Source organism: Haliaeetus albicilla, chromosome 23, assembly GCF_947461875.1.
Source record: "Haliaeetus albicilla chromosome 23, bHalAlb1.1, whole genome shotgun sequence".
Classification (NCBI taxonomy): domain Eukaryota; kingdom Metazoa; phylum Chordata; class Aves; order Accipitriformes; family Accipitridae; genus Haliaeetus; species Haliaeetus albicilla.
In genome coordinates, this window is record NC_091505.1 from 206357 (window position 1) to 234151 (window position 27795).

The window sequence follows — 27795 nt, forward strand, 5'->3', positions numbered from 1 at the left end:
AGGAGACAAGAGCACAGTAAGTGGGGGCTACATGACTTGCAGCGAAGGTGTAACTGTAACCTCTCCCAGCAGCACAGCTAAACTGGCACCAGCCTGAGCTGGGTACCTGGAGAGGGTCTCCTCCACGCAGGGTGTGCAGCACAGTGGGGCCAGGGGCGAAGACTTCCCAGTGTGTCAAGAAAAGGCACAGCAGTGCACAGCTTCTCGGGGCGGGGGGCCTGGGAAGTGCGACTTCTGCGTCCCAGGCACCCGCTCCCGCCCCAGGCGGTGGGAGGGGAGACACAGGCTCTGCCTCTGCCCCCGCACTCCTCCTGCCCCGGGCCGGCGTGCCCCCCCCCCACCCCGCTACCCCTTCCCTCAAGCTCCCCGCACCCTCCCGCCGTCCCAGCTGCCGGCAGCCTCCCCAAAGCCCCCGGACCTCCCGGCAGCCTCCCCGGGGTCCCCTCCGTCCCCAGGCCTCACCACTGCGCTCCCAACGCCCCCACGCCGGGGTCCCACAGGGCCCGTTAACCACACGCACGCACACCCCCAGCCCGCCAGCCCTCCCCGCCCCGGCACGGCGCTTACCCGCTTGGGCACTTTGCAGAGGGAGTCGCAGAGGGCGACGTACTCCGGGCTGTACACGTAGACCGGCGGCGCCGCCGCCATCAGGGCCGCCACGCCGGGAGGCCCGGCGCTGCCGCCCCCCCGGGACGGGCAGTTCCGGCCCCGGGGCACGCCGGGACCAGCCGCTCCGCCCCACGGCACGCCGGGAGCCGTAGTCCCCGCCCTCAGCGGCACCGGCGCTGCGGGCCGTGCCCGGGACCCTCCCACCCTGCCCAGGCCGACAGGGCGAGAACAGCCGCACGCTGCGTTAGAGACATTTTATTGGGGGCCCCCACCCCACGCAGCTCGGGGGGCTGGTTCTTCTTTAGAAACGTAGTAACTGACATTAAAAAAGGCCCGAGGCCTGCATGCACCCACCCACCCGGCCGGCCCCGGCCCCGCGACGGGAGGTCTCCTGCCAGAGAGAATGCAGCCCGGCAGCCCACTCCCTAGAGGAGCCCCGGAAGGTGCCCAGCGCTTTCTGCTGGGGCTCCCTGTGCTCGGCCGGGGCCCTGCTGACCCCCAAACAGCAGCTTCCTCGTGATTTTCTCGGGACGGAGAGAGAAGTCGGGCTGGGGCTTACAGTCTCTCCAAGCCTCCTCTGCCCAGGTCAGGGTTTACCAAGTGTGCAACAACTACAGAATAGCTGCTACCATAAGGACGTGGCCCTGAGAGACAACCCAGGAACTGCTCTCAAGCCCAGCTTTAAGGCCAGGCAAACCTGGACATCAGAAAACACACAGGAGAACCTCAGTCGCTGAGGGGAGCTGCTCCAGAGCCAGTCAGATCTGCAGCGGAGCGACAGATCTTTGCACGCAGGGCCATGGCCACCCCCGCGCCTAGGAAAATTAGCCTGGGGAGCGCTAGTGACCAGGAACGCTGCAGACAGAGCGGGCAAACAGAGCGTGGTGCTGCAGTTGGCACAGAAGGGTGCAGGGGAACAGCATCATCACCCTGCCAGCTCAAGAGATGAGCTCAGCTGATGGTCATCACCCTCTCAGAAGGAGCCTAGTGATGACATCCATCCAGCAGAAAGCCACGTCCTTGGCACTCGCCAGAACAGATGTGGCAACCCAGATGGAGCTCCCACAAAAACATGCAGCCCTCCAGGCCTCAGGGCGTGGCAGAGCCTTGCACTGGTAAGGGACAGGAGTAGTGTGAACAGCCATGTGAGGTGTGACCAGGTGGACGATCTGCTCAGCCTGGTAGCAGAGCTACAGGAGGAAGCAGGAAGGTGGGAGTCTGAGAAAGACCGAGGGACTGAATTTCTCAGGGAGTCTGAGAAAGAGATAGACTGGTGGAACCATGCTCTGCCCTCCCTGAGACAGAAACAGGGACAGCTACCAGAAAAACCCCAAGATCAAGGGGATCCTGTATCTTCCCTCTGCCAGGCTGAAGGCAGTAGCTTAAAGGAAAGGAATGAATGGAGGCAAGTTCACACTTGGGGCGGCAGGCAAACCTCCTTGCCCACCTCACCTTCCCAGGTGCCTCAGTACAACAACTATGAGGCTCTGGATGTAGAAGGCAAGTCAATGGATGATGGTCCATCTACACCAGAGGTGTTGCCAAGGTCAGAAAGGCCTACCCCACTGTATGACGAGCACTTCCATGAGGAAGATAAGATGGGTTATAGTTGTAGATGACTCCCTTCTGAGGGGAACAGAGGGTCCGATATACTGGACAGACCCTCCTCTTAGGGAAGCCTGCTGCCTCCCTGGGCCTGGGTTAAAGACATAACTAGGAAACTTTCTAGCCTGGTATGGCCCTCAGGCTATTACCCACTCCGTGTCGGCGGCGATGAAGCTGCAATGTATAGTCCAAGGGCAATCAAAAGAGACTTCAGGACCCTGGCATAGTTGGTAAGGGAATTAGAGCACAGGTTACTTTTTCCTCTCTCCTTCCAGTTGCGGGCAGCGACAGTAGAAGAAATAGAGAGACCCAGTCTATGAATACATGGCTCCATGGCTGGTGTCACCGCCACAGTTTTGAGTTTTTCAATAATGGTATGGCCTACACGGCACCAGGCCTGCTGGCATCCACTGGGATTCACCTTTCTCAAAGGGGGAAGAGGGTCTTTACTCACAAGCTAGCAGGGCTCATTGACAGAGCTTCAAACTAGACTTGAAGGGGGAGAGGGATAATATCAGGCTTGCCTGTGACAAGCTGTGAGATGACACGTCAGAGGGATGGGGTGCTAGCAAGGGCCCTCAGCCTGTTGCTCTGAGACATGCTGGGTACACTGGAGCACACTTGGAAGTCTTATGGAGATGAGCCAGAGGCTCCTGAGCTAATAGAAGCCAAGAGAAAAACACCAGTGAAATACCTCAAAGGAACTAAGATGTGTTCCTCTATGAAGGTGACACAGCCAACAGCCCAGCTGAAGCGCCTCTACACCAATGCATGCAGCATGGGCAACAAACAAGAGGAGCTGGAAGCCACCGTGCTGCTAGAAAGCTATGACCTAGTTGCCATTACTAAAACTTGGTGGGACAAGTCCTGTGGGTGGAGTGTGGCTATTGATGGCTACAGGCTGTTCAGAAGGGACAGGTGAGGAAGGAAGGGCAGAGGGGTTGCCCTCTATGTCAAGAAATGGATAGATTCTGAAGAGCTGTCTCTGAAAAATAGCTACGAGCAGGTTGAAAGCATATGGGTAAGAATCAGAGACCAAGGCAACAAATGGAAACTTGTGGTTGGTGTCTCCTACAGGCAGCCCAATCAAGGGGAGCCTATTGACGAAGCCTTCTTACTCCAGCTACAGGAGGCATTGCACTTGCAGGCTCTCATTCTGCTGGGGGATTTCAACCACCCTGACATCTGCTGGAAAAGTAGCATGGCAAAGTGTAGGCAATTGTATTGGGTTTGCATGGCAAGGTTTTAGTAGCCAGGGGGCTACAGGGGTGGCTTCTGTAAGAAGCTGCTAGAAACCTCCCCCGTGTCCAATAGAGCCAGTGCCAGCCAGCTCCAAGATGGACCCCAACGCTGGCCAAGGCTGAGCCCATCAGCGACAGTGGTAGTGCCTCTGGGGTAACATATTTAAGAAGGAGAAAAGTTGCTGCACAACAGCACCTGCAGCTGGAGAGAGGAGTGAGAATATGGGAGAGAAACAACTCTGCAGACACCAAGGTCAGTGAAGGAGGAGGGGGACGAGGCGCTCCAGGTGCTGGAGCAGAGATTCCCCTGCGGCCCATGGTGAAGACCATGGTGATGCAGGCTGTCCCTCTGCAGCCCATGGAGGTCTACAGCAGAGCATATGTCCACCTGCAGCCCATTGGAGGGCCCCACACCAAAGCAGGCAGACGCCTGAAGGAGGCTGTAACTCCGTGGGAAGCCCATGCTGGAGCAGGCTCCCAGCAGGACCTGTGGACTCATGGAAAGAGAAGTCCACGCTGGAGCAGGTTTGCTGGCAGGACTTGTGACTCTGCAGGGGACCCACACTGGAGCAGTGTGCTCCTGAAGGACTGCACGCCGTGGAAGGGACACACACTGGAGCAGTTTGTGAAGAACTGCAGCCCATGGGATGGACCCACATTGAAGAAGTTCATGGAGGACTGTCTCCCATAGGAGGCACCCAATGCTGGAGCAGGGGAATAGCGAGGAGTCCTGCCCTTGAGGAGGAAGGAGCGTCAGAGACAACATGTGATGAACTGACCCCAACGCCCATTCCCCATTCTCCTGCACCACTGGCAAGGAATAGATAGAGAAAATCGGGACTGGAGCTGAGCCTGGGAAGGAGGGAGGGGTGGGGGGAAGGGGTTTTAAGATTTGGTTTTATTTCTCATTATCCTACTCTGATGTGATTGGTAATAAATTAAACTAATTCTCCCTAAGTTGAGTCTGTTTTCTCCATGATGGTAACTGGTGAGTGATCTGCCTGTCCTTATCTTGACCATGAGCCTTCTGTTGTATTTTCTCTCCCCTGTCCAGTTGAGGAGGGCAGTGATGGAGCGGCTTTAGCAGGCACGTGGCATCCAGCCAGGGTCAAACTGCCACAGCAATCCAGGAGACTCCCAGAATGCACTGAGGATAACTTCTTAAGCCAGGTAATAGATAGACCTACCAGAGGGGATGCGATACTGGATCTGACAGTCACCAACACAAGCGAGCTAATTGGTGATGTCAAGATTGGAGGCAGCCTGGGCTGCTGTAATCATGCACTGGCAGAGTTCGCAGTCCTGAGGGATATGGGTCAGGTGAAGAGTAAAGTCAGGACCCTGTATTTTAGGAAAGCAAACTTGCAGTTGTCTAAGTAGTTAGTCAACAGGACCCTTTAGGAAACTGTCCTCAGGGACAAGGGAGCGGAGCAGAGCAGAGCTGTCAGATCTTTAAGGATGCTTTCTATAGAGTGCAAGAGCTCTCAATACCCAGGTGTAAGAAATCAGGAAATGAAAGCGAGAGACTGCATGGATGAGTTGAGACCTGCTGGTCAAACTAAAGGGCAAGAAGGAAATGCACAGGCAGTGGAAGTAGGGACAGGTATCCTGGGAAGAGTATAGGGAAGCTGCCTAGTTGTGTAGGGATGGGGTCAGGAAGGCCAAGGTGTGGCTAGAGCTGAACTTGGGCAAGGGATGCAAAGAATAATAAGAAGAGCTTCTATAGGTATGTCATCCAGAAAAGGAAGGTCAAAGACAGCATACCACCCTGATGAATGTGACTGGCAAACTGGTAGAAACACGAGCAGAAGGCTGAGGTACTCAACAACTCTTTTGCCTCTGTCTTCACCGGTAACCTCTCTTCCCACACCTCTTGAGTGGATGGACCACAAGAGGGGGACTAGGGAAGCAAAATCCATCCCACTGTAAGAGAAGATCAGGTTCATGACCACCTGAGGAACCTGAACATACATAAGTCTACGAGTCCTGAGGGAACTGGCTGATGTAGTTGCCAAGCCACTCTCCATGATATTTGAAGAGTCATGGCAGTCAGGTGAAGTTCCTGGTGACTGGAAAAAGGGGAACATTACACCCATTTTTAAGAATGGTAGAAAGGAGGACCCCAGGAACTACTGACCTGTCAGCCTCACCTCTATGCCTGGGAAGATCATGGAACAGATCCTCCTAGAAGCTATGCCAAGGCACATAGAGGACAGGGAGGTGATTCAAGACAGTATGGCTTCACCAAAGGCAAGTCTTGCCTGACCAACCTAGTGGCTTTCTAGGACAGAGTGACTACATCAGTGGACAAGGGAAGAGCTACAGATGTCATCTATCTGGACTTCTGTAAGGCCTTTCACACAGTCCCCCAACATCCTTCTCTCTAAATTGGAGACTGATTTGATGGGCAGACTATTCAGTAGATGAGGAATTGGCTGGATCGTCACATTCAGAGGGTAGCAGTCAACAGCTAAATGACCAGATGGAGATCGGTGACAAGTAGTGTCCCTCAGGGGTACGTGCTGGGACATCAATGACAGACAGTGGGATTGAGTGTACCCTCAGAAAGTTTGCAGATAACACCAAGCTGAGTGGTGCAATTGACACACCTGAGAGAAGGGATGCCATCCAGAGGGACCAGGACAAGCTCAAGAAGCAGGCCCATATGAACCTCATGAGGTTCAACAAGGCTAAGTACAAGGTCCCACACCCGGGTCAGGGCAAACCCCAGTATCAATACAGGCTGTGTGATGAAGGAATTGAGAGCAGCCCTACAGAGAAGGACTTGGAGGGACTGGTGGATGAAAAGCTGGACATGAGCCAGCAATGTGCACTCACAGCCCAGAAAGCCAAATGTATCCTGGGCTGCATCAAAAGAAGCGTGGCCAGTAAGTCAAGGGAGGTGATTCTCGCCCTCTACTCCACTCTGGTGAGACCCCCATCTGGAGTACTATGTCCAGCTCTGGGGTCCCCAGTACAAGAAAGACGTGGACCTGTTGGAGCAGGTCCAGAGGAGGGCCACAAATATGATCAGAGGGCTGGAACACCTCTCCTGTGAGGAAAGGCTGAGAGAGTTGGGGTTGTTCAGCCTGAAGAGAAGGCTCCACAGGGAGCCCTTATTGCAGCCTTTCAATACTTAAAGGGGGCTTATAAGAAAGATGGGGACAAACTTTTTAGCAGGGCCTGTTGTGATAGGACAAGGGGTAATGGTTTTAAACTAGAAGAGGGTAGATTCAGACTAGACCTAAGGAAGAAATTTTTTTTACAATGAGGGTGGTGAAACACTGGCACAGATTACCCAGAGAGGTGGTAGATGCCCCAATCCCTGGAAACATTTAAGGTCAGGCTGGACAGGGCTCTGAACAACCTGATCTAGTTGAAGCTGTCCCTGCTCATTGCAGAGGGGTTGGACTAGATGACCTTTAAAAGGTCCCTTCCAACCTAAATTATTCTATGACTCTATAGCCCCACTCACCCCACCACTTTGTGTTGTGTGTGTGCCTGATCCCCATCAGTCCAACCGCTCTGGGGTTTGACCTGCAGGATAGAGCAGAGCTGGGACCAAGTCTAAAGTCACCACCCCTCTCCTGTGCAAGGCTGTGGGAGCTGGGACAGAGGCCAGAGCTGCACGTTAAGAGGACATCTGTGATGGCACAGCTAATGCTGAGCCAAGCAGGCAGCTCAGAGCTGCTTCACAGGGCACGTATGAACTTGGGAACCTGAGACTTAGCCATTAGCAACACAGCCAGGCACAGAGCAGACGGCATGGAGGGGCTGCCACCAGCATCCCCCAGCCAGCCAGAAGCCCTGTCCTCACAGCTTGGTGGTAACAGGGATCTGTTACCACCTTGGGATGCTCCTGGCTCCCACAGGCTACCCAGCTACACACACTTGAGAGGGGCATGATGGGCCACCTACCTCCAAGCAGCACAGCTGTGGCTGGGTTGGACTTTTGATTTTGAGTGTGCTGGGAGAGAGGCTCAGGCAGCATCCCCTACTCCTCTAAGGCTTTTCCATCAGCAGCAGGAAGAGCAAGAATGCCAGCCTACACTAGTATAAATCCTGCAAGTTTGGAATGAAAAGCAGCACAGAACAGGTTAAAACCCTTGAATCTGCTGGAGGCAGGGAGAACGTGAGCTCACCAGGGAACGCTGCAGTGCTGAGCACACACACTTAGTGAGGGAGGCCCTCTCCATCTCCCTCAAACACAGGCCCCTCCAGGGGTGACAGCCCAGGAGGAGCCGTGCAGGCAGACACTTCTAACACAAGCAGGCTTCAAAGCTCAGCCTTCCCCTGCCAGCCCTTGCTCCACAGTCTGCATGCAGGCACAGGTCAGCTTAGCACGTGTGCCTCCTGCAGAGCTCCTCAGGAGAGCTGCTCACCCACTGAGAGGCCAGGACTGGGAGGAGAGATGGCCATGCAGGCTGCCTGCAAACTAGCCTAATGCCCATCTTTAAAAAGCTGTATGAAACAACCCTCCCATGGCATCTGCAGCCTGGGGAGAGGAGCTGCGAGAGCTACTGCATGGAGCAGCCGTCAGCGGGCAGGAAGTCGTACACGTACATGGCCGCCGACTTGGACAGGTAGGTCATGGTGCCAAACCGACCACTTGGTGCGCTGTCATACAGCAGGCTGCAGATGCCTGTCGTGGGATCCCTCTCCAGCATGTGGTCGTCAGCACCCAGGGCTTTCTGGATTTTGGACAGGAAAGGAGAAAGGCAGCATTAGGAACAAGGGCAGCCCCCTCACCAGCTTCCACCCCAAGCATCTTCCTTTGCACTCACAGCATGACACATCGATGGTGAGCAGTGGGAAGAGGACACTACATCTTTGCTGTGCCCCATGAACACAATGGGGACAACAGGCAGGACCCTCCAGCTGGGTGAACCCTGTGTAGCTGTGAGGAACACAGCCAGCAGCCCTGGGTGCAGGCTGTGACGCCTGCATGAGGCCTGGCCCCTACCTGTTCCTCATAGAAGAGGTCATTAGCTGTGTGCAAGATCTTTTCCACAGCTATGACGCCGCCAATGGTGTGCACCTCCATATCCACCAGCATAGTGAGCACTAAGATAGCCTCTACCAGCAGCTGCCTGTACTCTGGCTGGGGCACACGGTTGAGGACTGACTCCACATGCACAGCAAACTTCATTTCCCCTGGGGTCATCTGTGAGGAGGGAGAAAGAAATGCACTTAGAGCACCATATCACCAGCACAAGTCCTGAGCTATGCTGGGCACTCGGCCAGGGCAACCCAGCACCCAGCCCCAACCCACCTGCCCTGTTTCCCCTTCACATAAACCTCCTACCTCTCTGGTTGTTGAAGAGGGGAGAATAAAGCCCTCCACAGAAAGGCCATGGCACTGCAGAACAAGAAGGACAGACCATGGTTATGACCTGGAGAAGCACTGTACTGAGACATGTAGGTCCAGCCCACCAACTCACTCCCACTTGAGCAGTACGTGCTGCCCATGCAACCCAGCTCCACCTCCTGACACTTTGCACAGCATCACTCTGCATCAGCCAGAGCCTTCCTGCACACAGCACAGGGCTCTGCTCTCTGGCTTACCATGCTGAGGATGAGCTATGCCTGGAGCTGCTTCAGCTGTGGTTCCAGCCCTGCCCCTGCCTGGCTAATGTATAAAGCACCTTAGCAGACCTAGTCCCGCTCTGCAAGGGTCAGCACAGTATGAGGTAGGTCCTGCATGCCTACAGGGAAGCTCCAGGTCTTCCCCAGCTTTCCACAGCCAGCTGCAGGCCTTATCCATGAGGCACGTATCTACACAAGATGGGAGACCAGCCCCAGGTGCCTAAGTCCCCCTGGCAAGGCTGGTGCCTGGGACCACAGGCTCACATGCATGAAGGAAAACCAGCCAGAGGTCCAGCTCACCTTCTGTAGGACCTTCCAGACATTCTGGTAGAAGCCCACAGGGACACGGTTGAGGGCCCCATCCAGCCGCCGTCTCCGCTGCCACTGGCCATGTCGGCTGTCCTTACTGCCCTGGTCTTCCAGCATTCTTGAAAAGGAGCCCTTGCCCAGCAGCTCTGCATGCCCAGTGGACTGGGCAGACAAAACAAGGACCACAGAGACTGCTGCAAAGTTAAATACCCCACAAGAATGTAGCCCACTGCTGCCCAAGAGTTTGTGCTCACCCAGCCTGGTTCCCAGGGCAGAGCTGCCACCCCCTGCCCCCAGCAAAGCCCACCCTGCAGCCCCGGCTCCCTGCAGCACCCCCCAGAGCACAGCTCCTTTCTGCAGCCACAAACAGGACAGACCCCATGCATGCAGCCAACAAACGCAGGTTACCAGAGAGGACTTCAAGTCAGTGTCTCCGGACTGCAAACTGAGGGGCTGAAGGAGAAAGGGAGAGACAAAAATCAGACTGTGCCAGAGCAGGGCAGCCATCATGGCAAGCAGAGCAGCAGCAGCATGGACCAAGCTTAGATCACAGGGCAGTTATCCCAGGGGCTGTGGTTAGCTGGAGACTGAGAGGTAGTTTTGAAAGGCGAGCTGCGGAAACTCTCACGTTAGCACCAGAGGGGAAGGACTGCGCCAGGGCACAGAGCAGCTGCAGGACCCTCACATACTGGTGCTGCAGCAGCAGCGGGCTTGTGCAGGCTGGCACGCAGCAGCAGGGCTGCTACCGCTCTGTTGGCTGCTAGCATGGGCAGGGGTTTAGTCTCAGGCAGACTGGAGGGCCAGCAGCAAGGTCACTGCCCATGGACAACCCTCCTTGCCACATACATGGTCTCTCTGCAATGCCAGTTTCACACTGCAGCAGGCTGGCCATAAAACTGCTGCATCAGCCTGGTCCCCACATGTCCTGTCTCTGAGGATGGGACCTCTCCTAGAGCTCAGGACTCCTCCTAGACACATGCCAGGCACCAGAGGAGGTCCTTGTCATCTGTAGCTGGGCAGGAGCCTCTTCCCCCAGAGAAGAAATAGCTGGGGAGGCTACACACAGGATCTAGTGATCACCAGCGAACTGCCTGGCAGGGCCACTGCTGGTCATGGCACTGAAAACATCATGCCATCCTGCTCAGCCAGTTTTTGTGGGTATAATGGAATCTATTCAGCCATAGCAGCTACAGAGCAAAGCTCCCAGCTGGCTGTAATGCTAATACACCCATGGCTTAGAGAAGCCTTCCTCCCTGCCAGTCCAAACACAGCAGGTCCCACTCAAAGGGAAGCTCCCTGAAGGCTGTAGGGCAGTGCCAGCCCTGGGCCCCCATGTTAAGCCATGCCAACCTCTTCCCAAGGAGCCAGCCTCCTTTTCCCATCCTGAACAGAGCAACCCTGAGCCTGCTGAGAGGGGAAGCCAGCTCAGTGCTGCAGCAGCTCACTCAGTGGGTCTGTTTAGGAAAGCTCATGAACTCATGCATGCTTGGAAGCTGCCCTGGTGCATGGCGTGAGGGATAAAAGCTGAGGCTGCAGGAGGACCAGAGTGGCTTCACCTTACTCCCAGTCAGAGACTGCCTACGTTTATCCAATTGCTGCAAGAGAAGAAGGAAATGAAGTTTCTGCTGCTGCAAGAGGCCCACCAGGACACCAGCCATGCCTAGGACACCATGTGGTCCTCCCCGCCACTACACCTTCTCAAGCACCCATGTGCTCCCTCTGTACTGCACTGTCAGAGCAACCCCCACCCCCACTAACAGATTTAGCCCAATTCTCCCCCCAGGACAGGACTGGAGCCAAAATGAGCTCCTGGAAGCAGCTGTAAGCTCTCTGCAGCTCCGGAGTGAGCGAGCTCCTGCTCTCCTGTCAGTCCTACCTGTCCTGTAGCTGCTTGTCACCCACAAAACCTGGCAGAGGCAGCCTGCACCACCTGCCCTTACCTGTTTGATCTCACTTTTCAGCCTGACGATGCCAGCACGCTCAGGCTTGGTAGCCCCAACAGCCCCCACCTCACAGATGGAGATAGTGGTGACCGACGAGTCGATTGATCGCACTGGAAGGGAATAGAGGTCTAGAGTGGGTACCATGGCTCAGGGCACAGATGTCTCATTGATGCTCAGGTGCTGGTACCTCTGCACACTTCTGCCCTCTATCCCAGCCAGCACCAGAGATCCATGAGCACAGCACAGGACTGCTTCAATTCAGGCCTGACTGGGCCAAGTGCTGAACTAAGCAAAGGCCCAATGGCCCCAGGACTCGGGCTTGATCCCCAGAAATCAGCTCAGCACCACTGTGAAGAGCACAGCTTCTCACTGGACCACTGCAGTGCAGAAGCAGCTGTGCTGAACATGCAGGACAGCAACATCCCCCACAGGCGGGAATACCTGGAGCTGGCCATGCTCTGCACCAGGACCCAGCTTTGCCCAGAGATTCTCTCACAGCCCTGCTGAGAGACTCACCACTCCTTTCCACCCCAAACTCCTTGCCAGAGAGGATGTGGTAGAGGAGGTTCTTCATGTCTGATGGGCTGAGATTCATCAGGTTCTCAGTGGCTTCTCCAGCTGGAGAGAACAGAGTGGGATGTTGTACCCTGCTTCACAGCCCCCCTGGGACATTTCTACCCTGCACCCCATACTGTTAGCAGGGGAAAGCACTGGTACGGGAGCTCATCCTCCAAAGACATACGCTAACTCGAGGTGTTGCCTACAACAGAGACTCTTCCCCATACCAGCCCAACACATGCCTGAATAGAGACTGCAGTGAAATCACCCACTTGTGCCGCCCGAGAACAGTCCAGCTGCAGACCCCAGCACTTTCATGCAGGGTCTTGTCCTGGCGCTGAGCTGCCTGTTTTTAACAGCGCTTCTCCATCCTGGCTGACAGTGCCCCAAGCACCACAACATCCACCCCAGCCAGAATGCCATCCCCACCACACGTACCCGAGCAGCGCAGGGAGTGCGCCAGCTCCGTTGCCATCACCTGGATGATGAGCCCGATGCGGATGCGGAACATCTCAGCAAAGAGTGTGGGCTGTGTGCGCATGCACATGGCCAAGTACACCATGATCTCCTGGAGGGGAAGAGGCAGATCACCCCACTGTCACTCACCAGGGCAGACACCCAGCTGTGAGGTCCCCTGCTGCCCTGGCCCCTCACCTGAGTGAGGATGGACACACTGAGGTTCTTCTCACTGGCTTCATCAATGAGGCAAACAAGCTCCTCGTAGGGGATCGGGCTGGGGAGGGAACAAATGGCAGAGCAGGTGAGAGGCAGCAGAGTGAGCCCTGCATCTCTCCTGGTCTGTACAGCCCAGAGAGGAGAGATACAGGCTGGACACAGCCACCCAGAACTGTTCCTGCCCATGGACTCCAGAGCAGCAGGCTCACATCCAGCCCCAGCCCAGCATGCATGGGGAGGGAGAGGTGCCACACTCACGCAGAGATAGTCTTCTCACGTGGCTCTGGGGGCAGCCCAACTGTCAAGTGCTTCTGGTGAGACAGAAGGTCAGTGCAGGCCTGGGGACAGAAAGAGTCACCCCAGGCATCAGCAGCAGCTCAGGGTTTGGGACCTCAGCATGAGGCAGAGCTGATGCAGCCACAGTTCGCCTGCCCACTCTTGCCGCCTCTTCCTCTACAGACCTCAGCCTGCTGAAGGCTGACTGCCCGGTTATTACCTCGTCCAGAGCTTCCACCTTCTTTTTGAGGATGCCAGAGATGTAGCGGATCAGGGCCCACTGGCGTGTGTCCCCCACCCGCACGTACAGCTCAGTGAGGAGCTCCTTGACAGTTGGGCCAGGCTCGCTATCAAGCCCCGTGTGCCACTCGGGCCCCCTGCAGGAGACGCCAGGTTATAGCCAGCAATTTGCCCTGCGGCAGCTCCATGGCAGCCCCCAGGCTTTGTGGGTCAGGACACCTGCACGGCTGCGCCATCTCTCTCTGCTCAGTGAGCAAGCACGACTTGGAACTCATCGTACTTGAGGATGTGGAGCATGTAGAGGATGTCTGCTTGCTCCTGCAGGGTGGGGCAGATACGCAGCTGGTCCACCAGTGCCTTGCAGTCCACATTGCCATCCTCATCACGGGGAAGGTTCATCTCTGCATGGAGTGCGTGGCTCTGGGGGAAGGGAGACCCATGCTCCTGGTTAGCACCGCTAGCACCCCACACCAAGTGTGGTCTGGTTAAGGAGCCAAGGTCATTCACCCATGGATATTGCCCCTTGCCAAACACCAAGCCTTCCCCATGCAGCCCCACAAGGACACTGTGGCTCCAGCTGAAAGGATGGCACTGCTCAGCCAGTCCGGGAGGGACAGGGCTCACCTTGCCATCCACGTCATGCTGGTGGGGTGAACTCAGCAGCTTGACTGACTGCTGGGATGCCTGGAAGATCTTGCTGGGGACATACATCCCAACATCTAGAAGAAAGCCAAGGTTGGTGCAGACACTTCTCAACCCCAGCTACTACTGCTGTGCCCCAAACCACCTCACATCTAACACTCTGCTCCCCCAGCAGCCCCTGTGGAGAAGTCGGCTGTGGGAGAAGCAGTCCCTGCCCACCCAGTTAGAGGAACACCATGGGGAGCTGCCATCCCTTATCGTTCAGCAGTTTCCACGAGGACTGCACAGGCACCAACTCCAAGATACTCCATGGCCAACAGGATAGACATAATGTGCCTTTGTCCAGGCACATTATGGGTTGCTCTGCAGTCCATGGAGGCCCCAGCGTTGCACAGCTGGGAAAGCTCCCAAAGCACCTCAGCCTCACCCCTGGGCTTGAGTGAAGGTGCTGGAGTTACTCACTCTGGACATGAAGGTCCTTGGCCTTGGATGCCAGGGACATGAGGTCACGGGTGGTGTGGACAGCAGCCCGGAAGCGGCTCAGCCCTCCCCGCTGGGCGGTGGGAGGAAGGTTCGACTGGGGAACTGTGCGCTGCAGCAGGTGGTCCAAGTACTGAGCAACCTCGTCATACGTGTCCGCTGGAAGGTGAGGCAGAAGAGGGAGGGTTCAGCTGCTTTGTGCCGGGGCACGCCCAGGCCCCAGAGAGCTCCCCAGCTGTGCCTCAGCAAGGGCAAAGCTCTGCTGGCTGCACAAAGTGACAACGCGAGGCTAGTGCCAGCAGCCGGGCTCACAAAGCACAGCAGCTGCGGCACCCGTGTTCCTGCACTACTCTGCTGCATAGGACGCTGGCTGCTAGCTGGGGCCAAAGTGAGGCCCCTCTGAGTCCCACCTGGACTAAGGAAGCAATGGGGCTGTAGCGTGTGTCTGGTTCAAGCCTGTGCAAGGACAGCAGAATCTGCTCAAACCCCATGGTGAAACCCTCATGCTCTTTGCCTCCAGGGAAGTAAGAGTCACAGCCAGGGACAGCCTGTCCAAGCAGAGACTGCTTATGAGCACCCCAGCGCAGCAAGGGCCTCAGCATGGGAGTGAGGCAGGGTGGGTTTTGCAACAGTTATTTCTAATTAAATTACCAATTATTTCTAATTAGGAGTTACAGCTCCTGCCTTGCTCTTTGCCCAGCCTCCAGCAGGAGGGGGATGCCCCGGGGGGGGAGGTGCCCCATGCCAAGGCAATGCAATACAACGCAGAGCTGTCGATGCACTTCCAGCCAGTGGGCCACGGCAAAGCCTTGCCACTCTCTAGCTGGCAGACAAGCTCTGTGGTATGTGCCCCAGGAGGTGAGCTGCAGACTGTATCCGAGGCCAACAGCATGGCATCCCTTTTCCACTCCTGCTGGGGATGCCTTGTGCCAGCACCTGAAGGCTCAGCTGGAGGAGTCCCCCAGACATCAGGCTTGAGAACATCATCCTGCCTGGCTGCAGCACCTGACCACAGGAAAAACTTAAGATTGAGCATCTTCTAGCTGCTGTAGAGAGGCCAGGCAGGCCCTGTCTCCCATTGGGGCTGGAGGGAAGCAGACACCTTGGAGAAGCCCAAGTGCAGCCTGCAAGGAGACTGCGGGCAAAGTGAGAGGAGGGCAAGAGAAATAAGTATTTGGAGTCACAGCAGCGCAAACATTGGCTACAGGAGCAGCAGAGGCAGAGCAGACTGATGGAAAGGCTGGGAAGATGACCAACACCAGGTCACGCAGGAGGAGGACGTACCCAGGCCTGCTTGCAAGGGGAGCATCAAAACTTGCACCCCACCATGGTCTCAGGACAAGGTGGGTCCATCACACTGTGACAGGCCAAGGCCCTCTCAGGCATCCTATCCACAGCAGCAAGGCCTCAATTTGGCAGCCACTGGAGCAGCTCTGCCCAATGAGGATCAAAGGCTTCAGGAAAACAACAGAGATTGTTTAGGGACGTGGTGGCTCTTCCCCACTGTCTCGAGCACTGTATCATCACTTTCTGCACCAACACTTGTGCACTAAAGATCCTCAGCCAAATCTCCCGAGCAGAGGCAGGTTGTGGACCCTTTAGCTCTTCCCCACGGCAACAGCCTACAAAGGTCACAGCAGCTCATTCCAGAGCGTCCTCCATGCTCTTCATGTCCACTTCCACCAGCCTCAGCCCCACCTGGCTGTGAAATCCCTCTCGTGAGGGGGCTACAACAGCTGCATCAATTTACCCAGTCCCACCCCACTGGTGTCACCATGAGCATCACCCAGACAAGGTTAATTGATGGAGGGTCAGATGGGAACAGACACACAGTGAAAACCTAAGTGTATGAAGAACACAGTGGCAGGTGCTGGCAGGGAGGTTGAGTGTTACGGGTTTACAGGTGAGTTTCACATTTGCCACACCACAGCAGCGACTGGCCTGTTCCCCCTTACCATCCTCTGCTATCTGCAAGCCATGCAGCCACTCCTCGGCGTCTAGCTCCTCAAAGCTGTCAATGCTGAGCTCATAACTCTTGTCAAAGACCTTACCCTCTGGCCCAGGGTCCATAAAGCTGAGATGCGTTCGGCACGACGTTGTCAGGAACTCCGACAACTTACCCGTCTGGATCCTGGGCGAGAGGAGGGGAGGTCACACAGAGAGGAAGGTGGAGGCAATACCCTTGGCTTTGCCTCCTGAATCCAGGGCAGGCCCTTTGGCAGGGAGACACACTCGCCCAGGAGCGTACACATGCCCCAGTGCCTGCTTTAGCTGCCTGCAACTCCTCCAGCCACAGGTAGGCATGGAAGGGCTGCCCCAAAGCTATTAGAAGGATCCTGCAGCAATGGGTTTAATGGCATGAAGGGATATCTCCTCTCTTACATCTGCTCTGTTGGGACTGTAGCCCCAGGGTGCACTTACAACCTAGCACACCCCAATGTATCCTCCACAGCTTGTTCCCCAACAGCCAATGCTCAGGCCTAGCAGGTACCCTCATAACCAGGCTCTTGGAGGCCACCAGCCCTCTCCCCTCCTGCACCCCAGGAAGCTGTGCTCACCTTGCGCCACCGAAATACCCATCCTGCAGCTTCCGCAGCATTGCCAGCACCGTGGGGTGCACGCTGCTGCCCGTTTCATCTGTTGGGGACCAAGATACAGGCAGTCAGGCTTTCCTGTTCAAACAGGCTCCCAGAAGGTAACACAGGGTCAGGTGGGCATTCAAACATATAAAGCACCATGGCATCAGCGAGACCCTTTCCTTTGGCATGCACAGCCAGGCTGTTGTACCAAAAGCACCACCCAAAAAGGGAAATTCAAGACTGTCCAGGCTGGATTCCATGAAAGCCAGCCCAAGACACGCTTCAGGCTCCTGGGATTTCACCTTTGACTGAAGCTGACAGTACCAGACAGCAGCACCCAAACAGCCCCCTGCTCTGTCCCTGCCTTTCACAGAAGGCATCGGAGGGAGTGCTGCTGTCAGCAGCAGAAGACATCACAGCAAAGGGCATGCTCAAAACACTAAGGGGATTTCAAATACCAAGGAGAGCCAAGAAGGCCTGAAAGCAGAAGAGAGTCCCTTCCCTGCACCAAGCTCACAGGGAAGCTGTGAGCTGCTCCAGAGAAGCCAGTTTTGCTCTGTGCCATTGGACAGCTCTTTGATCCTTCTGGTTTGCTGTCTTCCCCTCCCTGTTGTCTAGGAAAGCCTTTAGTAGGTGGTTACTCTTGGCAAAGAGTCAAGATGCAGGAAAAGCCCCAAAAACACTTTTACAGGGGGATTGGTTTTTTTGGTCTTGCTCCCCAAAGGCCTCTGAACAAGCCTGGCTGCCCAGCAACTGAATACCTCCATGCCAGCAAACATCCCTTGAGCTGCAGGCACTAGTGCTTGGCAGGCAGCCCACCTAGCTGCCAGAACAGCTGCCAACTCAGTGTGGCTCCTTTGAGCAGTAAGCTCTTTACAGGACGCTATTGGCTATTCCAGCCCCACACTGTCCCCATTACTGAGACGGTCCCACATCTGCCCACCCCCTTCTTCCCACAGAGGCTGCTTCCCAGGGCTGCTCTAGCCAAACGCCTTGTGAGGCCAGAGGATCTATACCGAGCATGGTGTGGGAGATGGGGAAGGTGATGGTCGGCCGCCCAGTCATCCTCCAGCGGCTGCAGAGGTACGAGAGGTCTGTCCTCAGCATCTCCACAATCATCTTGTTGTCGAGAGCCAGGTAGAACTGCTGCTGGTCTATGAACTGCAGGGACAGCAGAAGATGTGAGTGGCCCTTCCTGCAGCCACCAGGTCCCTTGGTGCCACCCACATCTTCCCACAGGTGCTCAGCCAGGCCAGCCTCACAGTGCACCCAAGGGAGATGCTCCTTTGCACTGACAGCTCATCCCACCTTACCTGGTAGGTGCCAGTACAGTCTAGCAAGGGACCCTCAAGCACCAGGGCAGCTACTGGCCACTAACTACGAGGAGGTAACACCACAGCTCAGCAGCAGCATCACCCAGGCCTCACACAGATGGTCTGTTCCGTGCCTACCCCAAGTGAATATGCACTTTCCACAGTGCCAGGCTTGCAACACTGCTTGTCCCCGTACTATGCTGGACACAGAACAGAGGGATCCCTGTCCTGCCATCAGCCTCCTCCTGGTGTCCTTGTCAGAGTGAGCAAAGAGATTTTCACCCAACACTGATCATCAGAAGGCTGAAACCATCTCCTAGCACGCACACAGCCAGGACCACTAACTCTGTTGTTTCCCTCCACGGAGCTGGGGCTGCTCCACTCTCCCAGGCTGTTCAGAGGGTGTTAGGCCACCCCTGAGAACAACTTGAGTGCTCAGCCAGTGGAGAAACCTCCTGCCCAGTTCCAGATCGCATGACAGCTGGGAATGAGCCCATGCAATGCCACCTACCTGCGGGGTAAAGGTAAAGATGTTCTTCCTGATGTTGTAGAGCTTGGAGGTCCCAAGGACACCCATGTGCCGATAGGGCCGACCTGTCAGGCACATCTGCTTGTTGCGGCCTAGTGGGGGGGGGGGGGGGGGGGCAGAAGGAGGACTTTTTAGTGCAAGCCTTCTCACAAAAGCAGATGCAGCAGCAGAGACAGGCCTCTGTGCTACCAGCCAGCAGGAAAAGGCTGGTTTGTGGTTGGAGTGCCCCAGGACCCTGTGTTGAGCTGGCACAGCTCTAAGGGATGGTGATGCTCTGTCCCCCAGCCCTGCCCAGGGGGCTAGAGACACCCAGGCCATGCCCAGGGACTCTTGCTGAAACAGGGACATACAGCCTGTCCTGACCTTTGCAACAAAGGCCTCCAGGTCTTTGGGGATGTCAGAAGCTGGGGCAGGGCCAGGGGTACCCACCTGCACAGGGCTGGCCCCCCAAAGCTGACAGCTCTATCAGCATTCTCATTGCTCCTGGATTACTTCCAGAGCCCAGGATGGTACAGCAGCAGCATCGCCCCTTGGTCATGTCAGCCCTGGCAGCTGCCAGGTTGCTCCCCTGTCCCCTTTGCCCATGTCACACTTGGCCTTTTGGTGGCTTAACTTAGCCAGTGCGTGCAGCCTACGGGGGATCAGGTTTCCCCTTTGGCCCAGGCTGGGTCTCCAGCTCCTGCGCAAGCCCCATGCCCGAGGGACTGCAGCATGCAGAGCTCTGAGCACACCCTCCCCTCACTCAGCCCTGCCAACCCTCCAACAACAGCCATCCCACATGAGCTACAGGCTCCCTCAGCCAGGGACTGCCAAGGGACCCTTCTCTGGGATCCAGCTTGCCACCCCAATTGAGATCTGGGTACAGGAACAAAAGCAGGCTCCTGCCCACACCAAGTCCATCCTGTATAGATCAGAGCCTGTGCCTGTCCCTGGAGTGACTGTGCAACTACAATGCCAAAACTTTATCCCTTTCAGAATCACCCTGAATAGCACTGCCTGCCACCCCAGCTCCCCTTGGGCAGGAGTAGCTTTACTGGGCCACGGAATGGCTGGCAGAGCCCTCATCAGCCAGGCAGAGAGCAGCAGGGCAGGACATCAGCATCTATGAGCAGGAGTGCCAGGGGATGGGATAGACCCTTCTGCACCCCCTTTGCTACAGCAGCCAGGAGCCCAGCTCACCCAGCCGGGCGTAGATGTGGCTGAGGATGCGAGCAGGCTGCACTCTGATGGGATAGACATCTGCCACAGTCTCCACGTCGATGTCCTCCTTCCTCAGGGCTGCCTTGATCCCCTCCGTCTCTGCCAGGATGCACACTGCGGAGGGAGGACAGGGTCAGTGTGGCAGGGGCACGGGGGTGTGACAGGATTGCACCTGGCCTTTGGGGACACATACAAGGTGCCACATCATGTAGAGGCAGCTGTCTGGGGTCCCTCTGTGAACCAGTTCCCACTGCAGAGGTCTGTCTTGCTCCTCGTAACACTTTCTACACCCAAGCCTTCCCTGCTGAGTGGCAGGAGGACAAGATAGTTTTCAACCTCTGCAGAGGAGTCTGTAGCAGGTGATATTTCCCTGAGGCAATGCAGGTGGAGTGGAAGGACTTGCAGCCCATCTTACACCCACTTTGCCCAGGCTGAGATCTGGCTGCACCAGCAGCCACCCAGCAAGCAGAGCCACCCCCGTGAATTCTGCATGGGCAGAGTCCCCAGGCCTGCCAGGCACAGGCGTGGGACCAGTCCCTTTCCCTCACCTTGGACCACCACATCAGGCTTGGGGACAGTTGCAAACCGGCGGTTGAGGGGATCTATTTCACCAGGAGCTAGAAACCCCTGAGGAGAAAGAGGTATGAGGAAATGAACGTTTAACGGGCAGGACAGAATGGGTGATGCCTATGGACAACCCACCTTTAAGAAGTCCTGGGGGATAGAGGTGACAACTTCCCCATGGTAGCTGGCTCAGGGTGGCAGCATTTGCCCTTTCAGAGCTCAGATCCTGGTCCCACAGCCCTCCCCAGCACCATGGGTGACCATACCTCAGCCATTAGGCAACCCAGGATGTAGAGGGACTGCCCCCACATGAGCGGCAGCTTGCCCATGGGTATCCTGTCCACAGTGTGGGGGTTCCTGTACTCCTCATCCACCTGGAAGACAAACCAGGAGGTCAGGTAGGGATCCCCAGACATAGGATGCTGAAGGAAGCATCATCATTGCATTTTGAAGTCCAGCAGTTTAAGGCTTAAAAAAAAAAAAGCCTATGAAAGCATTTGTCACAGAGGGTCCAAAACATCCTGGCTACATTCCTCCCTTCTTCTCATGATTGCCCCAGGCATCAGACAACAGATCAGCTGCTCAGACTGCGTTTGGGTTCCCAACGTGGGCCATCCCACAGGAATGACTGACATGCCCCAGGAGCACCGGGGCAATGCTCTTGGATACTGGTGAAGAAAGCATCTCTCCTGTACCACCTGGGCACCAGGAGGCTGTTGCTCTCAGCTCAGGCCCACACAAACACCCTCGCCACTGAATGGGAGCTCAGCACAACCTCCTCCGCCCAGGTCTGTGTGTCCTGAGCTCTCAGAGGACTCAGACTCCAGGCTAGCAGCCTGTCAGCAAAGCACCCTTGTGTATGGGGGCAAGAAACACTTGGGGGGAAAAAAAAGCAGTTTATTTATCCAACATGGTTTTATAACAGCTCCAAGCCACACTTTTTTTTTACATGGGGTTTCCATGCACTACATGTGCTGCTTTACTAACAATTTGGGTTAATAAGCAATTAAAACCTAATTGGTAATGAGACATTCCTGCTCCCACTGTAGCTCAGGACTGCTCACCTTATCTGGTGGGACACTGTACAGCTCTGGCACCAGGCGCAACCCATTCTTCCCCTTGATGAGAACCCCCTCAAGGGCTTCCCGGTACTCCTGCACCTGAGAAGAGAGGACAGGGGATCTGCCCCTGGTCATGGCTCCCTGCATCCTTCCCCCACATGCCTTCCTTGCTAGGGACTTCCTTCTAGCCCAGCAGGTCCTGCCTCACTTACCTGCTCCATGTTTCCACTGAAAATCCCATCAATGATCAAGTATGCCCAGAAGAGAGGCCATTCACACTCGATGTTCTCAAACAGCTTCAGCTCAGCAGGTTCATAGTAGAGGCGGTTGGGGTCCTGCAGGGAGGGCATGACAGCAAGGCAGGTGGTGGGTGGCAGGGTCCCCTCAAACTGACAGGGGTCCTACTCCCCGCGAGACCCCAGCTTCAAATGCCCTCCCAGTCCTCCCCTGCAGATGATGACCGAGACAGAGCTGAAAAGCAGTTTCATCTCCAGGCTGCGTCCTTCCCATCAGACAACCTCTCCCAAGCCCCCTGCACTAATGCCAAAGGTACTGAAGCCTTCCTGGGCAAAGGGAGCCTACCCAGTCCCCAGGAGAGCACCCCAGAGCCTTGTACAACAGCATAACAGCCCCCTTGCTGCTCCCAAACTCCCATTTGACTCCAGCCAGCTGCAGTGCCACTGCAGGCAATGCTGCCCTTCCCATGCCTCGCAACTCCCCAGAAGTAATCTGCGGCTTTGCACATTGGCAAAGCTCATGAGCACTGGGAAAGTTAGACTGGAGATGCTGCTGGTCTTCTCTGGCTCTGGAGAGATGCAGCCACACAGGCTGCCTATTATGGCCAGGTCTGAAGAGGCACAGCAGAGGAGGAGCATTTAGAGGCACTCGTGCCCAAAGGAGCCCCATCAGCTGGTGATGATTGAAGAGCCTCCAAGTACCATTTCCTGGTTCTGTGGTTATCAAATGTGACTGTTGCTTATAAAATTTTCCTGGTTTTCCTCCCCAGAGCAGCAGAAGAAAGTCTCCACTCGCTCCGCTGAGAGCCAAGTGTGGCAGCACACAAGCTGCCTGCTGTCCCGGCAGAGGGAGAAGCAGCTTTGTGACCTCCAGTGCTACCGCAGAGCCGAGGCCATCGGGGAGGAGCACTGCATGGTCATCTCCACAGGCCTCTGGCCCTTGCTCAGGGCTTGTGCGGCCCTGGGAGAGCTGGGGAAAGAGCCCACCTTGGCAGGGCTCCCACACAGGGCATTGGTCCCATCTTTCCCAGCCTAAGAGATACACACCACCACCATGTCCCAAGATGCAGGCAGAGCCAGCTTCTATCCATCTGCTATGGGCATGGGTCAGATGTACCACCTCTGCAATAGGCTGTGGCATTTTGGGAAGCCTTGCCCAGACCCATAACACTGCCTGGGGCTACTCAGGGCTCTCATCTTCCCAGTGCTCCTCACCACAGCCTTTGCACTGCAGCCAGGGGGGCTGCAAACACAGCCCAGGGCAGCTGCTGCTTGGCAGTCAAGTTCTGGCAGGTGGCAGGGCCGAGGACACTTACCTCTTTGGGGGTTCTGTATCCATCCCGGAGGAAGCGGCAGCAGCCGTAGCGCCCCTGGAAGGCAGGGAAAGAGGTGCTGAGTAGGGGGCACAGCATGAAATGCCTTCAAACTTCAATGCAGAAGCATGGCAGGGGGTTTCTTCCAGCCAAATACCCTCTCACTCGCTCACCTAGTGCTCAGGCACCATGATCACAGCTTAGGGCCACAGTACACAGGACTGTTTCTTTGCAGACCTCTGTCACAGGTCACAGAGACTGTGAGAGGGCATGCCCCAGTACCCCCTCCCAAAGCACATTTTTGGGGAGAAAAGGGCTACAACACTTTGGACTGCAGCCGTCTCCTGAGAAGGGCAAGACAAGGGCAGAGCTGCTTACCTGCAGCTTTGTGATTATCTCTTGCTTGGTGATTTCCACCAGCTCGCTGTCCTCCACAGCAAATGCTGGGTAGGAAATGACAGAGAGCACGCTGGCGTCCACCTCCTTGGATGTGGAGGCCCTGGGCAGCATCGAGTGGAGGATGGACTAGGCAAAGGGGAAGGAGGGGTGGTTAGATTGCCAGGCTGGGCATTGCTCACACCGCAACCCAGCGGGTCACAGTTCACCCTGCAATGGTGTAACACACTTGTGGGTCTCACCTGGCAGTGCTGCACCTCATCCGACAGCACCCGTATCACTGACTGCGGGCCTCCCTTTGCTCCAAAGAGATCCAGCTCATCCAGTGCCTCCAGGGCAGCCTGCAAGCAGGGCAAGACCCAAAGCAGCAAGTCCTCCACCACACTGCTCATCTGTAAGAGCTCTTACCCTATGCCAGCCCCTCTGTGTAACACACTGCCCAAATTTAAACAAACTTAAACCCTTCTGTGGCTGCAGAGCACCCCTGGGCAGAAAGTGATCACATCTCCAAAGCCAAAGGTAGCCAGACATCAGCAGAGCCCTGGACATTTCTGCCACACACTCCAATTAATTTCTCGTTCCCAGTTCAGACAAAACTCAGGCAAGAGGGGCACAGTTTTATCCCAGCACACGGGGAGAAGGGCATTCCTCCCCAGGAACCTATCACTGCATGGGCCATGGGGCATTGAGCCTCAAGAGTTCAACATGGCCAGCCTTCCCTGTAAAAAAGCAGCACAGGACCACTGGTGCTCCCTGGCACCCACCCAGCACCTCTCCCCAGCTCACCTTGGCCATGCCGACGGAGCTAGCATTCAACTCAGTGATGCCCTGGTTCGTCTTGTCCCCACGCTCCCATATCCCAAAGTCCTGCACAGAGGCAGCAGCACATTGGAGCAGGCAGCATTTCACGGCACACCCAGAAAGCCTTCAAATCCCACCCATTGGTGGTGCTCCCAGCAGGCTCTGTGGGACTCTGCCCACTGCAGCTCAGGAGGGACCCACAGCTGCCCCTATACACCATCCCACCACCTGCACCCCCAGGCCACACTCCCCTTCCCCAGCACGGGCTACCCACCGCAGTTTTGTAGGCTGCTTCAATGTAGAACACAAGGTTCTGGATAAAGTTGACTTCATCCAGGCTGTGAATTATGTGGAGGCCTGAAACAGGGGGAGGAATTCACATTAATCACTCCTAGCCCACAGGCGTCCCTAGGAAGGGGCTGCAGTCACCCAGGCCAGACCCCTCCTCCTCAGTGCACGTCTGCCCCACAGGAGCCACGTCCTGGCTGGCTCCCATCCCCACTTCCACCCCACTATGGCAGCTCTGGGTCTTCAGGCAAACGGGAGCTCTTAGAGAGACAACACTGAGGGGCCCAAATCCACCTCAGGTGCTGTGAGAGTAAGAAAAGAGTGAGGTCAGGGAGGCCATTGCAGCAGCTTGGCACCCAGGAAGCTGCACCCAAACTGAGAACATGGAGAGCCCTGGAGATCAGCATGCTCAAAGGTGCAATAGCATCTCCCAACAGCATCACCTGAGGCCGTCATTTGTGCCAGCATGAGCAGGTAGAGCGAGGTGGCATCCATCTGTAGGTGACCCCACTCGTGGTCCCCCACCACGGTGGCACAGGTGTGGGTGTTGTACTTAGCATGCAGGCAGTCCCTGGTGCTCTGGCTGTACTTGAACGCCTCCACCTTGTCCACCTTGAGAAGGGCAAGGAGATGCAGAGGTTCATCAAACTCTGTCTCCAGAGAGGTCTGGCAGGCCCAGAGCCAAGGGCTGCCCCACGCCATCAGCCCAGCATGTGGAGCTGTGCCCGGCAGGGCAGAAATCCTACAGCCCCTGGTCTGAGCCCCTCCATGCACCAAGGCAGCGAGTGCAGGCTCACATGCCGCCCCAGTGCGGGGCTGCAGCCACAGAGGGCCCACAGCCACAGTTGCACCATGTGGAGAGAAAAGGGTCCCCCCAAATGCCCTCAGGGAGAAGAGCTGTGGAGTCCCAGCGCCAGCCAGGCCACAAGACAGGGAGCAGCTGGCAAAGCCTCCACTGGCCCCCAGCCCACAGCACTGGGACTTCCATCAAACCAGGGACAGATGCCAAGTCAGAGCTTATTTCAAGACTTGCTGGAAGGGGACCTTCCCTCTGCTCGTCAGGGAAGGCTGGCAAGACCCAGCACAGCTGGGACTGACAGTCTTTGTGGCAGAGCTAGGCTTTGAGGAGACCACCCGACTCTGAGGCGCTCTCCAGCCCCTACCTGTCTCATCATGCACTGGAGCAGCCCCCGCATCAGCTTCACCACGCTCTGCAGGAACAAGGAAAACAGCCTCGTTAATCCCCATACAGCCAGGAGAAACCCTGACTCAGGATCAGCTGGCTGCTGACCTTTGCAGGGCTCCAGTGTCTGTAATCAGAGCCCCTGCTCACATTTCCATGGCCCCTTCTCCCTAGGCAACAGCAGAAGGAAGCAAGGTTTCTTGGCCTGCCAGCAAGGCCAAGCTGCTGTGCTGTGCAGGGGGAGGGAGGGCATGGCTGCAGGATGCAGCTCCCCAGCCCCTGGGAGAAGGGCTGCGTCTCCAGATCACTCCAGAGCCAGAGAGCGGGACCCTCCGGCTGGGCTCCAGTGTGCTCTGGGAGGAGCGGGCTCTGACATCCCTTCCTACTGCTCCCCCACGCCCGAGGACAGCCCTGTCTCCATTCTCACTGCACAGCCTCCAGTGGTCTTTTGGCCCCAGAGCTGGGCCGTGCCAAAAGCAAACCAGCCAGGAGGTGACAGCCGGCTCCCGGGTACCACTGGCCAGGTCCCCCTGCCACCAGCTCCCTCCTACCTGCTCCAGCTCGTAGGCCTTGGCCTTGTCCTCGTCGCGGTCAGCATTCTTGCGGTAGGCCAGACCCAGTCCCCAGACGGCCAGGATGCCGTAGACGTTGTCCCGGACCCAGGCATCCTGGTGGTCGGCGCTGGCGGGGAGCAGGCCCGTCACCGCGTCCTGCGGAGGGGGGACACACCGAGGGGCCGCGGCCCCCTTTCCCAGTTAACTCCGCCTAGCCCGGCCCGCAGGGTCCGGTGACGGCTCCCCAGGCCCAGGGGCCGGCGGGACGCACCGGGGCTCCGCGGCGAGGCGGATTCCGGTCCCTCCCCCCGCCCGCCACTCCGGCAGGCCCCGCACCTGGTGCCGGAGGATGGTCTGCTGCACTAGGCGCCCGTAGCCGTCCAGCCGCACACCCGAGTTGCTCCGGCTGCGCATGGCGGCGGGACCAGGTGGACGCGGCGGGCACCGGCAATAAGCGGAGCGGAGCGGCCCGCCCCGGCTCGGCCCGCCCCGCCCCGCCCCGGGTCCCGGCAGCGCCCTCGCCCCACCCCGTCCCGCAGCGTCGTCCGCTCCCTGCCCCCTGCAGCGCTGCCCCGAGCACCGCGGCGGCTCCGGATCAGCATCCACGCCCGCGGTGCCCCGCGCTCTCTGGCGGCGGCGGCAGTCCCGCCGCGCGGGGCGCTCACTACCGAGCGGGCAGGACGCACCGCCATGGCGGCCCCGTGAGGGGTCGGGGGTGAGGACGCCGGGCGGCTCCCCCTGCCGGCCGGAGGCCGCGCAGAGCTGCGGGCGGACACAGGGTCACGTGCGCGGGTGTACACGGGGACACGGGTACCGGCGTGCACCGATGGACAGACACACGGACACACGGACTCACAGACACAGGTACTGGCTTGCACCTATGGACAGACACACGGACACACGGACACAGGTACTGGCTTGCACCTATGGAAAGTCACACGGACACACGGACACACAGACACAGGTACTGGCTTGCACCTATGGACAGACACATGGACACACGGACACAGGTACCGGCATGCATCTACGGACAGACACATGGGCACAGGTACTGGCGTGCAACTATGGATGGACAGGTGAACACATGGACACAGGTACCAGCATGCACCTATGGACAGACACATGGACACATAGACATGGGTACTGCTGTGCACCTATGGACAGACACACGGACACACGGACAGAGGTACTGATGTGCTCCTATGGACGGACACACAGACACAGGTACCAGCATGCACCTTTGGATGGACACACAGACACAGGTACCAGCATGCACCTTCGGACGGACACAAGGACACATGGACAGATGTACTGGTGTGGGATTGTACAGACAGATACATGGACATGTGTGCCAGTGTGAGTGCCTGGACAGACACACAGACATGCATATGGCCATAGACATGGACATGTGCGTAGGTGTGGACATATGCAGACAGAGGCATGGACATACACACACTTGCACACACGTACAGGTATGCCTGCATGCACACACCTATCTGCGTGTGCACTGCACTCACATCCACGTATGCGAACATACACATACAGAGACAGGAATACATGCATATGCACACATAGGTACATCCACGTGTGTACACACATATACATACCCACATA

The 27795-nt window shown here is 56.9% G+C and overlaps 2 protein-coding genes across 14 annotated transcripts in view; both read right to left on the reverse strand.

The window, feature by feature from the left end:
- HDAC8 (histone deacetylase 8) overlaps positions 1-8134 on the reverse strand; it is a 46322-nt gene extending 38188 nt beyond the window's left edge. For 6 of the 9 annotated variants that reach the window (XM_069810710.1, XM_069810713.1, XM_069810709.1 and 3 more), the window contains exon 1: positions 568-707. In XM_069810710.1, coding sequence (XP_069666811.1) covers positions 568-648 — 81 coding nt within the window. In that variant the 5' untranslated portion in view covers positions 649-707. Of the gene's footprint in view, positions 1-567; positions 854-8018 lie in introns of those variants that run through there. The other 3 variants (XM_069810712.1, XM_069810715.1, XM_069810711.1) reach the window with 3 other exon arrangements.
- PHKA1 (phosphorylase kinase regulatory subunit alpha 1) lies at positions 850-26688 on the reverse strand. 5 transcript variants are annotated; one of them, XM_069810704.1, is made up of 33 exons: positions 26518-26688; positions 26179-26337; positions 25608-25655; positions 24888-25056; positions 24431-24513; positions 24142-24222; positions 23598-23696; positions 23338-23484; positions 22963-23016; positions 21623-21745; positions 21414-21509; positions 20616-20723; positions 20334-20412; positions 19765-19899; positions 18568-18677; positions 17760-17904; positions 16723-16801; positions 16216-16295; positions 14147-14323; positions 13667-13761; positions 13323-13462; positions 13023-13179; positions 12785-12864; positions 12506-12584; positions 12290-12419; positions 11810-11911; positions 11291-11403; positions 10907-10945; positions 9759-9803; positions 9342-9512; positions 8761-8814; positions 8419-8619; positions 850-8146 (listed from the first exon to the last, which is right to left on the reverse strand). In XM_069810704.1, the coding sequence occupies exons 1-33, from the start codon at positions 26593-26595 to the stop codon at positions 7973-7975; spliced, it is 3630 nt and encodes a 1209-aa protein (XP_069666805.1). In that variant the 5' UTR covers positions 26596-26688; the 3' UTR covers positions 850-7972. The 5 variants fall into 5 exon arrangements, with proteins under 5 accessions (XP_069666805.1, XP_069666803.1, XP_069666804.1 ...); XM_069810702.1 differs by having other exon boundaries at positions 16120-16295; XM_069810703.1 differs by lacking the exon at positions 10907-10945 and having other exon boundaries at positions 16120-16295.
- Positions 26689-27795: the final 1107 nt, after the last annotated feature.